The sequence below is a fragment of the Hippocampus guttulatus genome, chromosome 6, assembly GCF_054856545.1.
Source record: "Hippocampus guttulatus isolate MCC_2025c chromosome 6, RoL_Hgut_1.0, whole genome shotgun sequence".
NCBI lineage: Eukaryota > Metazoa > Chordata > Actinopteri > Syngnathiformes > Syngnathidae > Hippocampus > Hippocampus guttulatus.
Window position 1 is genome coordinate 22,907,678 of NC_141266.1, and position 13,322 is coordinate 22,920,999.

General features: G+C 43.2%; 1 protein-coding gene across 1 annotated transcript in view; it reads left to right on the forward strand.

Moving 5' to 3' along the window:
* The first annotated feature begins 6,341 nt into the window (after nt 1–6,341).
* Nucleotides 6,342–13,322, forward strand: part of erfl3 (Ets2 repressor factor like 3) — a 45,816-nt gene continuing 38,835 nt past the window's right edge. The window contains exon 1 of the mRNA XM_086113892.1: nt 6,342–7,053. Coding sequence (XP_085970018.1) covers nt 7,032–7,053 — 22 coding nt within the window. The 5' untranslated portion in view covers nt 6,342–7,031. The remainder of the gene's footprint in view (nt 7,054–13,322) is intronic.

Genomic DNA, 13,322 nt, shown 5'->3' on the forward strand with positions numbered 1-13,322 from the left:
GTGGTTACCAGTCAGTAGTTAGGTGTCCAAGAGTGTCCCATTAAGGGGGTGGGTTGTTAGAGTTAGGTTTCTCGGGTTAAAATGTCGGGGTGTTAAGTCATGGTTAAATGGTGAGTGTCAGGGTGAGTGACTCCGCTCAGCATGACCGAACTGGACAATCACAAACAAACGACAGTGGCGAATCATTGGCGCACCTCGTGATCGAACCTTGCAACCATATCGGCTTGGTGCAATGTAAAAAAAAAATACAAGCTCGGGTGTTCTGATCAGGAAATGTTCTAGGTCGTGGTGTGGAAACTGAGTTAGAGGCACATTCCAACCAAGACCGGTTTCACTCTCTTGGGATACAAAATGACATTCGTGGGGATGCATTGGACAGAGTCATTTGACTGCAATCCCCCTCAATAATATTCCATTCCAGTTGTAAAACTGGTTGGTTTACGGTGACGGGTAGTAAGATTTAGGCATTTAAGAGTGAGATTATATTTATGTGCCTGTGCATTCTTCAATCGCTCCATCATCGTCAAGGTGATCTGACAGAAAGAGAACGTGGTTCCTCTGTCAGACACAACAGGTTCTGAAACGGACAAAATCATCTTCTGCAAAGATGTTGACAACACTTTCCCCACATACGCCTGCCTTCGACCAGGTGGACCTCCTCATGCCACCAACCTCACTTGTCCTCCAGTGTCACCCCCCTCCGTTGCACAGCCCTCCACCTCCACCACTGCCACACGGCTCTCTGTGTGGTAATCCCATTACTCGTGTGAATACCAGCTGGGAAAGAGCGGGAGGCGGGTTAGAGAAGGAGAGAGGGCAGTAAGGAGAACATGGACAGAGGATGACTGCGTAGAGGCCTCCAGGTCTCGGCTCGATGGTTGGATACTCAAATCCAAACAAGAAGAAAGAAGAACGGCGAGCATTACCTCCACCGAGGAGATTAAATTGCTTCCTCTGTAACTAAAACAGATTTTGAGAAGGCTGCATATTTATGTTCAAATGATTCCCGGTTCGCGGTCCTCAAATTTTGCTTTCTTTTTTGTACAGTTTGTCCAATACTCTGTTTTTTTTCTTCCTCCCATTTATTTTGGATATAATTGTATTATTTACCACCAGATGATGCGTTATTTTGTGTAACTTTAAAGGAATAATGATGAAAACAGGAAGAACTTCAGCTCGGCCTAGTTTTTCCTGAAGATGATTGAACATCAAATCCTTTTCAATCCTGTTTCTTTCGCCTACAGAAAGCGACAGCTGTATGTTCATTTTAAATGTACATCTTTTGGCCATCAATATTGATGTAGATTGAGAGATAATAGTTAGTTAGCTAGCTAGCTAGTTAGTTAGTTAATTAGTTAGTCAGTTTAACTGTGCTTGTATTGTTTTCAAAATGTGTTCAAAGACCGTAATAAAATATTATGGGCCATAACGCTTGTTTTTAAGGGAAAAGAAACCATTTGGGGAATCGCTCAGATAACAAAGACACAAAGATTATTTTGAAATGAGTACCAGTGAAATGGTTGGGAATCACCTCTTGTGTTTTCTTAGCTGAGATATACTGGATTTGTTCATCCTTGGAGGTTTGTGCCCTTCTTGTTCAATGCCTTCATCCATTGAATCTCGGGCGGGGTGTGAAAGAGAAAGGAAGGGAGGGCGAGGATGGCATGAGGCCTCGTCTGTCTTCTGGCGGTTGGATGTGAGCGAGCTTGAAAATAAACAAGTTCTCAGATGACAAAGCCGCCATTGACTGTCTCCTTCGCCTTCTTCTGCGTGCTTTGCCCCCCCCCAACCCCTCGGTTGTGGTTTCACCAAGGCTGAGGCTGGAGGGTGAGAGTGGGGGGGGGGCAATAACCGCCACCTCGCCACACTTGTTGTCCCCTCAGCTGCTACCCCCCCCCTCCAACCCCCCCACTCTCACTCTCTCTGTCTCTCTCTCTCAATCCCTCTCAATGCTTTCTTTTCAGTCTCAAACATCTCTACTTGTCCAGTCCGCTACTCACAAAATGTTAGGCTATATTCTGCAGGGTATGGTCTCATGCGGGCTGATTGAGAGACGACACTACTTCGGGGAAAGGAGAGAATTGTGGAGGAGGATTTGGAAACTGTATTTAAGCTCAAGATCAGATTGAATGTTTTTGTATTTCAAGACAATTTCAAAGTAAAATTCCATTAAACTTGCCATCCATGTTTGTTGTTTTCAATGACCCCACTTGACGGTGTGACGCAACAACCAATCGGCATGGAGAATATGCTGAGCCACTCACAATGTCCGACAACAATGACGGAGAAATGATCGGGAACATTTTGACTTGAAATAGTAAACCCGAGGAAAATAGTAAAAGTAACACAGCCGAACATAAGGTTACGTATGTAATTTGTTCCGGGAATCGAAACATTTACAAATCGAGAAAATGTTCCCCATACCATACTGTATTTCCCTGTATGTTATTACACGCAGATCTTTTTCTCTTTTTTTTCTCCCCCTCTTTTTGGGTGGGGAGTGTTGGTACGAAAGAATGGCAGTTTCCACTGATTTCAAAGGGGCAATGTATCTCAAGGCACAACACTAGTGTATATGAAGCTCATTAAGATTATGGCCCTTTGCAGCGGAAATAGTGGTGAGAAGAAGAAGTCAAGCATCAGTGCACTTTACATCTCTGCTGTTTCCTGACTGGCCTTTGCTGATACACACACCTTGTGTGTGTGTGTGTGTTGCCTGTGGTGCAGCTGTGTAATCTACCACACCCAGCGTCCATGTTAATTGCACCCACTCTGAGCCATCTGTGCCGTAAAGATGGTTCTTGACCTTCCGTACGGTTCTTTCTTCGGCTTGGACATCCTTAAATTGGGGATGATGCGACATCCAAGCCCGAACTAAGTCAGAAGGACGTTTGTACGTGTCGCAGGATGCCGGGACTGGAGTTGTCATGTTATATGTAAAAGGCAAACGCAAAGTGGAAGTCACTCAAAAATCCATCATTCTTATAAACTGAGGTGATGACGTGTAAAACAAATGTAAATATAAAGAAAAGGAAGAAACTGTTATGTGAATGTGGAAAAACGTGTTTAAAAATGTTAACTATTTTGGAAAGTTGAAAGTTGTTTGGAAAAAAAGACAAATTAAAACCATGAAAAAAAATCACTACTGTGAAAATGTTAAAAATTTTAAAGGTGGTAAAAATGAAGATATACAGTATATTTTTTTTAAAAAGTGGTCAAATGGTGAAGAAATTTGTAATTAAACAATTGTCAAATGTGAAATTTCTTTTTTACAATTTGCAACTACTACATACATTTGAAAACGTGTATGAATAACAAAAATCTAATTTAGGTGAATGTCAACCTGTTTTGGAATGATTAAAAAAGATCTGAAATCGAACTCTGACCAAATTTAAATAAAAATTTAAAATTGTAGAAAAACAACCAAGGAAAAAGAACGTCTGAATTTAACTCTCATACAAATGGTAATTTTAGTTTCAAAATTGTATTTTTAAAATGTACAAATTGGGAAAGTATCTTTAAAAAATTGTTTTAAAAAACTGACATCAAATCCCGGAATGGATTGCAAATGTGTGAGAAAGAAGAAATAAAAACTTGTTAAAAAAAACCTGAAAGCGCCGATTGTCGAAAGGGCCTGTTTAGTGACACAGAAGATAACCCCATTTCATTTGCACTTTGAATTTGAACTGCTCCTTATTATTATTTTTTTTTTGTTTTTATGGTGGGGGTGGGGGCCATCACATGAGCGGGACCATTAAATCGCTCCGGCTCTGACTTGCTGAGTGAACTGGATGACGCGCTTGGCAGGCAGATTGTATCATAAGAAGCGCCCTTGTCCCGCCTGTGTCATCCCGTCCCGCTCTTTTCATCCGGCCGCTGTCCGTTCCTAATCGGGATGACAGGCAGACGCTGGCCGCAGAAAGACGCAGCCAATGAAAGGGAGCCTCAAAGACTTTGTCAGATACTCACACTTCAGGCGGGTGCTGATCATCACTGAATATCTCAGTTTTCGACACCCCTGTTGCACAAATGAACATTTAAAAAAAAAAAAAAAAACGTTCCCCCAAGGAAATGACTCCAAAATGATCATACAGTAAACATCCATCAATTGCAGGGGAGACAATTTTATTTGTATTTAAAACAACCACATAGCCGCCGCTATCTTAACGCTAACATGCAATCGGAAACAGAATATACCCACGAGTAAACAATTTACATCTAAATGGCAAACATTTAACATGGGCGTGTATTCTTTATCCTCTGTGAAGAATAATTACGATTACTGCCATACTGAGAAGCCGAGAGAGGAGCCGAATGAATGTGTGAGTGGTTGTTTGTGAGCTGTGGCAGACAGTCGCTGCGAAAGTTTTACCGCGCTTCATAAAAATATCAACAGCATCACCAATTCACTGACTTCATCTTGACTTTCATCGCACTAGCCTCGACAACGGAAAATCACATTCAACCTATTGTATGGTTGCTGTCACCGTCTAATTATCTTCATGGGGCAACCCACATTGGTTGTGCTTGTTTATAAGTGTTCAGAATGTTCTGTGCTGTGAATTTACCTGAAAATGTCATCGAGTTCCCCACACAAATGTGCACATACACACACGCACACACACTTACGCACATGCACTTAATAGTTCCATCACTGTGATATGACTTCCGTCCTCCTCAATTCTGCAGCGTATCCTCTTGTTCTTTCTTTAATTGTATCTCCTGCGAATAAAGTCTCCTGAACTTGAGAGTATACAATGTGGAGCCGAGCTCTGTGTCCCCTAGAACCGATCGTTCATTCTTTGCCCCTGTAGTCTACGTGTAGTCGGCGCACCACACTGGATCACAACATAGCCCCTTTTGCTTTGTTTTATTTTGGATCCTGTTTCTTATCAGGCGGTGCAGAGCTTGTTTCCTGCGTCTGTCAGAGAATAGCCAGTGAGCGGGGGGGGGGGGGGGGGGGGCGGGGGGGGATCCTGTTTGTAAATCACACCACAGGGACACTTGTTTTTGTTGGTGGGGGGGGGCTGCTTCGGCAATTTTGCTACTACTGTTTCATGCTGTCAGTAAGGGCTGCGGGGCAAACAACTTGCTTGCTTTGTTGTGCTAACTAACATTGTTTGCCATAAACGTCAATAATTTATCATTTAAAGTTGTTCCAAAATGACAGTTTTAGTCAAACAAAATAAATAAATAAAATAAAGTGTTTTCTACAGTTTCTATGACCTCCAAATAGAGTTCAGCTGTTCTCGTAGACTTGTCCTGACATTTTTTAAATTACTTAGTTACTTAGTATCAGTATTACCGCACTGATCATTGAAGCTCCAGCTCTCCACATACTTGAACAATTGTTGTTGATCAATACTCCACAGAACCAGACACTTGAAAGTGCTCAAGGGCTTTCTGCATCATGCACACCTAAAGTTATACTACAATTACTGCTACTGGTCACTTAAAAATGGCGTCAAGTTTATCTGCACCAACTGTACAACCATCACAATATTTTAAGTATTATACGACTGATCACCTACATTGCACAGTTGTCATTGGGTGGTACAGTACTACTACACAATGGTACCCTCACATTACAGAAAGTATTTCTGTACTTATATGTCATGTCTTTGTTTATCGTAGCTGCTTGTTATTGCAATAGTAGGGTAGCTCATACTACCGGAAACAAATTCCCTGTGTGTTTTACATTTATAACAACAAAGATGATTCTGATTAGTCGCTTACTTTTGCTGTGATTTAGATACTGTAGTTAGCTAGTTATGGTCACTTAGTTAGATTTATTTAGTAATTTATGTAGTTACGGTTACTTATTTTCAGCCTCAGTATGTGGCTGTGTTTGGAATTAACCAATTGCGTTCAAATTCATGTTAAACCGGAATCAGCAACACACCTGCCACCGTGTAAAGTGTCTTGGATTAACAGCAAATAAATTTCAGATGTTCTTGTAGGCTTGTCCTGACATTTTTTTTTACGTACATTGCTTTTCTTACCTAAGCACTTGTATTTCATGCTTTCCACTTTTCTTTCCTTCACACACCAAAGCCACTGTTTATTACTTAATTGAGGAAACAAATTGTTTTCTTCATTTTTTCTTTTTATTCAGCCGTGAAATCAATCATCAATATCAATTCGTCAAAAGGCTGTGCTTACATATTTTTGAGTTGACATTCCCTAAAGTAATAACCATACCATTATTCATGACGAATAATTCAATGCGACCATCCGGGTCATCAACCTGAGACATGATTGACGTCAATGCGAGCAACAACGTCGGATATGACGTCACTTCGATGGCTTGCTTGGGCCAGTGTCCATGGCAACATCGTTGCGCGTGCTGGACGCCCCTGACGCCAACTCGAAGCGTGGAGGAGAGAGAGAGAAACAGAGAGATAAGCCACATTACGCACCCCTCCACCAGGTTACGAAGCCCTCCGCCCTCGACTCCTCTCCCTCCCCGTCTCCCAGTCAGTGTGGGCGGGCTTCGCGCGGAAGCGTGGGAGTCGAAACACGACACCCAGAGGACAGAGCGAGGCGAGAGGGTAGAAGAAGAAAAAGAAGAAGAAGAAGAAGTGAGGGGGGCAGGACGGAGGAGTAGGAAGAAGAAGAGTGGACGCGAGTGGCGTGAGCGTCGGAGAAGCGGGAGGTCAAGAGAGGGAAGAAGAAAAAAGAAAAAGTCCGACAAGAGCGACGTCAAAGCTCGGAGACATGTCGAACGGCGACGAAGATGCGGCCGAGGCGAAGTAAAGCACTCGCCGGAGAGTTCGCGAAACAAGTACCTGGAAGAGGGAAGGCGCTTTTTACCTCGCCTCGACCGCCTTTTTTTGGGTTGTTGTAGTTGAGAGGAACTTTAGGAAGCACCGCCGAGCACTAACGGACCCTAGCCCCTTAGTTCACCGGAGAGCGAGCCCCCTCGGTCGGGCCCGGAGAAAGGCGAAGTTCTCTCCCACCAAGCTGGGCGAGAAAGTGCCTGCGAGAGTCGCACTCCATTCAGCGGAGTTTGACCAACTTTTACGGGGAAAATGAAGACCCCCGGAGACAACGGTAAGTGCACTTTTTTTTCACTCGTATCGTTTGCTCTTTTAAGGCACCCCCATGTTATATTGGTACCCAAACGAATCTGAAATAGGTGTTTAAAAATACACAAAAATTCCAAGGTAAAACTTATATTCTCTGCCATTTTTCCTTTTCCCTTCTACACTTTTACTACTTTTTATTTTGATCATTGAACATGCCTCATGACCACCCCAAACCTGTTGATTTCAACGCAACAGCTTGTTTCTTGTCTGGAACGCTATTAATCATTTGGCATTTATTATTGTTCTATTTTGACAAGGAAGTGGATAGTGGTGTCTCCTGCTGGTGATTGAATTGCTGCCGGTATATAGACTGCTATGAATTTAGCGAGACCAATGGGGCCACTCATAGTCAACTGAGCTTTACAGTACGTTCGCTGTATGTTATGTATGTAAGTATGTGTGTGTGTGTGTGTGTCCAATTCCTGAAATGCTTGCATATGTTTCTTCTCGCCAAGACAAATCCGAACCCTTTCAGAAACTAAAAGAGGAAGTGTGAGCATTTGTGCCAGCAGTGCAAGTTTATTATGCGTGTGAGTTCGACTCAATAAACTTGGCCTTATCCTACAAAATTGACTTCTATGAAAATCCTTCCAGGTGGTGTGCTTGGACGTATTGCATGAATTTTCTGTGTGGCAACGCATACATATTTCACAACTTTTTTTTCCTCTGGAGTAGTGGGAACCCTTTCTGCTCCCTTCCCCCCACCGCCATGTCCCCTCCTGACTCCCGCTGCACCCATGGTTCGCCCCCCCCCCCCCCACCCCTGGCTCTCCACATTCCTACACACACACACACACACACACACACACACACACACACACACACACACACACACACACACACATACTGCAGTAAGACAAGGCTACCAGGACATCCCCACGGTGAACTTGTAGACCTTTTATTACAAGGAACTCTGTTAAGTGTGGCCTTCTGGGAAGATACTAAATATTGATTGTGTTTATAGGTCCGATGTATACAGCCTGAGCGTGCTTGAGTGTGTCTGTGGGTCATGTGTTCTGTGAATGTCAAAAGTGTCCTTTTCCTCTTTTGTTTCTGTCCTTTTTTTGTTTTCAGTACCGCTGCATATTTGTGATTGTGCAAATACGAGGCGTCAACTAATAATGTCATTTTAAGGTGAATTTTAGTGTCAAATACACAATCTTTCCTCAGTGCAGTGTAATTTCCTCGAGGTCATATCGTTGGGGATTTTAGTCAATCTTTGCACAAGCCTTGAAAAATTAACTCTGGATCTTTTTGTTTCATGACAAGATTTCCCAAAAATGATAGTCTTTCAATATGTCTGGTCGGAATGGCCACTCCAGAACCTGAGCACAACACACCATGAATTTTGAAAATCAAAGATGTGTTCCAGACAAAATTAGTTTTGTTGTTGTTGTTAGGGGTTTTTGTGTGTGTCATTACAAAATGTATTTTGGGGAATTTTTTTTCTTTCTGATATCTTTGGGAAATTTGCTTACCAAAAAAAATCGGCGTCAAATTAGAGCAAAACACTATTACTTCATTGTTTGTCTCCTTGGCCCATTTGTTTGTCCTTCTCAGGGAAGCCCTTCTCCGCTTGGCTGACTGGTTTCAATTAAAAACCTCCAACAATGAGCTTGTTGGGCCTTCACAATGAACATTCTGAGCAAAGTTATCTGTACGGATACGAATAAATATTTTACAATTAGAACCATTCAACGCTGGAACATATTATTCCCTATTGTTCCTAAACACATCATTTCCACTGTAGTGCCGAATCTCACGTCATCACACGTTAATGTTTGCATATCTTTCGGTCTCTTAATTGATTTATCCCATGTGGATGCGTCTCAGAGGCATTGCCTAATAACAAATCTGACCTTTTGACGTGCCGCTTATTGAACTATTTAATCTGGTGCTGATCCCCCCCCCTTGATCTCCTGCTGTTCCCCGCATCTGCAATCAGAACGCAAGTTTTAACCCATAACCCCATCCTCCGCTCCACTGAGTGAGTTTGTTTCAAATGATTACGCCGCTTGTTACGTGAACTGTTGCTTTATTGCCGAGCCACCGACACTGATGGCTTAGCTCTCAAACGTGAGTACATGCAGTTTGAGAGGGACAGCCATTTCACAGGTTGCATCAGTCTGGCATTCCAATTGAATGCCCGTATTTGTTTTTTGGATTCCATTTACATGCACGTCTCACATATGAAGCGACTGACCTGCGCAGATGCCCAATCTGCACATCTCATTCACTCCACAAACGTCAACACCGGACAGTGGAAGTAAATAATACATAAATCGTAAAAGTATTAAACATCACGTAGGATTTCGTTTTCCTGGGCTGATTCTTCCCTCATGGATGTAAATGAGGTTAACCTCCACTTTACACCACTGGCTACTGTCAAAGACTTATTTGGCTTATTAAATGATGGATGTGCCCCGAATGTTGCATATTTAAACTCTTTTTCATGTTTTTTGAATGTTTTTTTGGGGGGTGGGGTGGGGAGTGAGATATGGGTGATCGGTGTATTTAGCGATGACAAGCACGGATTGATCACGTTCTATTCAAACTGCACCCCAAATCAAGTTTCAGTCAAGCAATCCACTTCTTCCTCGATAATCCCGCCATGTTTTTGTGGTTCAATTAAAAAAAGAAATACCGTCTAGTGGAGTCTCATAAACGTATACAGGGTCACAGTTTTTGGTTAAAAAAAGGACTGTCATTTGGATAGTGCTTATCTAGATTTGGTCCTCAAAGCGTTATTTACCCATTGATGACGCAGCATCAGGAGCTACTGGGGGTTCAGTAGCTTGCTGAAGGAAACTTTGACATGGTCGGCTGGGGGTTGAGACGACCAATCTACTAGTAAGCCATACTGTCCCGTTGCGATATGTTGGAAGATGTGTAGTACAGTACTCAAACCCTTGGTGTGCAGCAAAAACAATTCTTGCAGTGTAATGTTTTTTGCAACGGTCCACTTCAGTCAGTTTCAGCTGCTTGTTCGGTGTGCCGCCGGCTTAAGATGAGAACAGGTCCAGTTGCCATCGTTTCAATGCCCTGAAAAACAAAAGAATAACCTGGATTAATGAGAAGAGTCACAGACTATTGAAATTGACCCACAGCTCACAAGTTTTGAGTTTGAAGCCTTCGGATTATTTATTTATGTATTTATCTCTGTATTGATTGATTGATTGTGAAGAACAAGCAAGCTTTGAATATGAAGCCAGGTGAGTGAAGCGCTAAAAGAAAATATATCTTGGGGTAATAGAATGTCCTCGTGTTGAGCTGCTGTTGACCACAACTCGCACCCAGACGCTCACTCTGAACTATAACTGGAAGACCCCCCTGTATTGTGTGTATTGACCAATTTTGTTCAAAATGTTGTGGCCTTGAAGACCTTTTTTGTTGTTGTTGTTTTTCCATACATTAACTCTAATTATGACTTGACCACTGCCGTCACGTACGTTACTGATCTGACTTAGATACAAATTTGGGTTACTTTGCCACCATAGGAACAGAACTTCACGATGGCAGGAGAGTACTTAGGGGAGAGGGAATGGGGCTTAAATGGCCCCCTGGTAGGAAAGGGGGTTTGCGCACCCCTAGATCGAGTAGTACATGTCATTAAAACTAGCCTACTGTATTCGTAGGGCTTTATCCCGAATACACACTCATCGCCATTTTCCTCCTTCATTCATCTCTCCCCCTGATGTGATAAGGACTGGTGTGTGTCTTTATGCAATGGAATTGCATAGTAGCTGGACCCCTGGCTCTGGAGTGGCTATTGTGCCTGTGTGTGGGGGCGGGGGGGGGGGGGCAATGGTGGCAGAGGCGAGCCGGCCCCCGTAGCTGATTGTGCGAGGACTCGTGGGGGGCCAGGGACCTCTCATTGTCGGCGTAATGGTGCAGAGTGGCGGGTAGTGTGCCGCCCGCGCGGTGAAGAGCGGGCATCCCCGATAAACTCCAATCGTTCAACAGTTGATCAGTCACCGTTCAGTCTTTGACGCAAAACACAAGGCCGCCTTGAGGTGTAGCATGAAGGGACAGCTTGTCGACCGCATCGATGGATGCGTACAGTCTTGCTCACACTGCTGACTGCAGCAAAAAAACCCAAAACAAAACGGTATCACCCATTATCCAGATACAGTTTTATAGCCTGATTTATGGGACGGGAAGACCTGCTGAGATCAGGCTTGGCCAACGTGGCTAGAATAGATGGCGCCTTTTATGAAAAACACTTATCTTCTGTGTGATCAGCAACCGAGGAACACCCAAAAAGCCCTGAGGGGTGACAGATTGTTTTTTTGTTTGTTGTTGTTGTTGTTTTTTTTAAAACTCTCATTCTATTCTACACAAAAGCACAATGTTATGCAATTGTAACCGAAAAGCGCCAGTCTCACAGTTTTTCATCGAAGTTTGGTTATGATAGTCAGTGAGAGGAGCCGAGGTACACTGGTCTTTTTCAAAACTAAGAATCTTCACCACTCTTTGGTAAGAGAAAGAAAGAAAAATAATTCTCGGGGTCAAATTGTTGGCTTCATCGCAATAATAGTAAAGGTGACATGACCTCAATTGTCTTGGAAGCGTTCAAATACTATACCGAACATGAAACCTTTGTTGACAAGGCGGCGATAATTAAGGCCGCGCATGCATTTTGAGTCATTTTAAAACGTTCTTAATGATGCAAAAGCAAGTGAAAATAAAAGTAAAGCAATGTAAAATGTTTTTAAAAACAACAACAAGCAGTCTACCCTAAGTTTGCTTGCTTCACATCACGTGCTGTAATTCGTGCTGAGGCAGCTCCTTCTTATCGAGTAAGTAACTCTTATTAATAAAACCAAATATACAATACAACAATACAATACATGCTGATTTATATAGCGCTTTCACAACAGCGGCAGCTGTAACAAAGCGCTTAACAAAACAGTTAACATAAAGTAATGTAAATAAACACAACACATAACATAAAACACGGACAGTCGTGCAGTCCTAACCACTTTTCCGTCACACGCTTTGTTGTTTGAAGCAGTTTGAGATGAAAGAGGAGAGAATCAAAGTGTCTAACCAGTGGATCAGAGACGTCATGCTCAAAATGTGCACACGTCGGCTACAAGCTAAGTTTCAAAGTCAACAAGAAGCTGAAGCATCCATTGACGAAAAAAGAGATCGGTTCACTTCTCCTGTCGCATGGAAATCCATTTCAATTCCAAGCGGCGACTCTCGGTTCCAAATACGCATGGGCGCTCTGCGCCAACGCTCCTCTCTCCTCATCCTCAACTTCAGCAGCCATCCGTCCAGCCACACCAACGTCGACTGTCCAACAGCGCCGACATCTCCACTGAACAAAACGGGGTTGTGAAAAATGCTGCCCATTACAGGCGCAAAAAACACAAGCGCCCCAGGTCTGTCCGGCACCGACAGTCAATGATGCCGACATTCCTCCCAATCAAAATATGTGCTTGTACAGGCGTGCTGCCGAGAAGGCGCAACCACCAAGCACAGATACTTTTCCTTTGACGAATGTCGTGGCCAAAAAACGCTGAAAACAGTCCATATCAGGTCCACACGATGAAACAACAAACAACATGTGACAAAACAAAAGACAAAAACAACAAAAACTTGCCGACGGCTGCCTACTCGGGCGCCATCTTGGGAGCGGACCACCCTTGCTAAAATCTGAGAGAATACATCCGGACTTAACGAGATGGCATTGCATGCTGACACGGGGAGATTGAACGGATTCTTGTGTTTCCCTGCAGTTTTCCTCCGACTCTTACGTAGGGCAGAACTGGGTACACTTACACTAACAGTCACTTTTCTTTCTCCCCTCGGTGCAGGCCAAGGTTTTGTCGCGAGTCTGTTTCCAAATTTTCCTCCTCCTCGGAACCAGTGTCGGAAACATTATCATCTGGCTCTTGGGAAACTTCCTCTTCAGCAAGTGGTTCATTGAATTCTTCAACCAATACGAACTCGATAAATAATTCTAAATAATTGTGTTGTTGTTGATCAACGACGCAATTACACCTCAACAATAGAATAAAATATACCATACCATACAGTGGATCCCCGCTATTCTCGGCGGGGTAGGGGCTGGCCCGGCCCATGATGATCTCAAATTCGCGTATAACTGACATCCGTCATCAATGCATTAGTGATAATGGCTACCATACAGCACTCAGAATATGAATGAAAATAAAATACAATACAGCCAGCATCAAAACATTGTTTCCTATTACAAAACACAAGGCG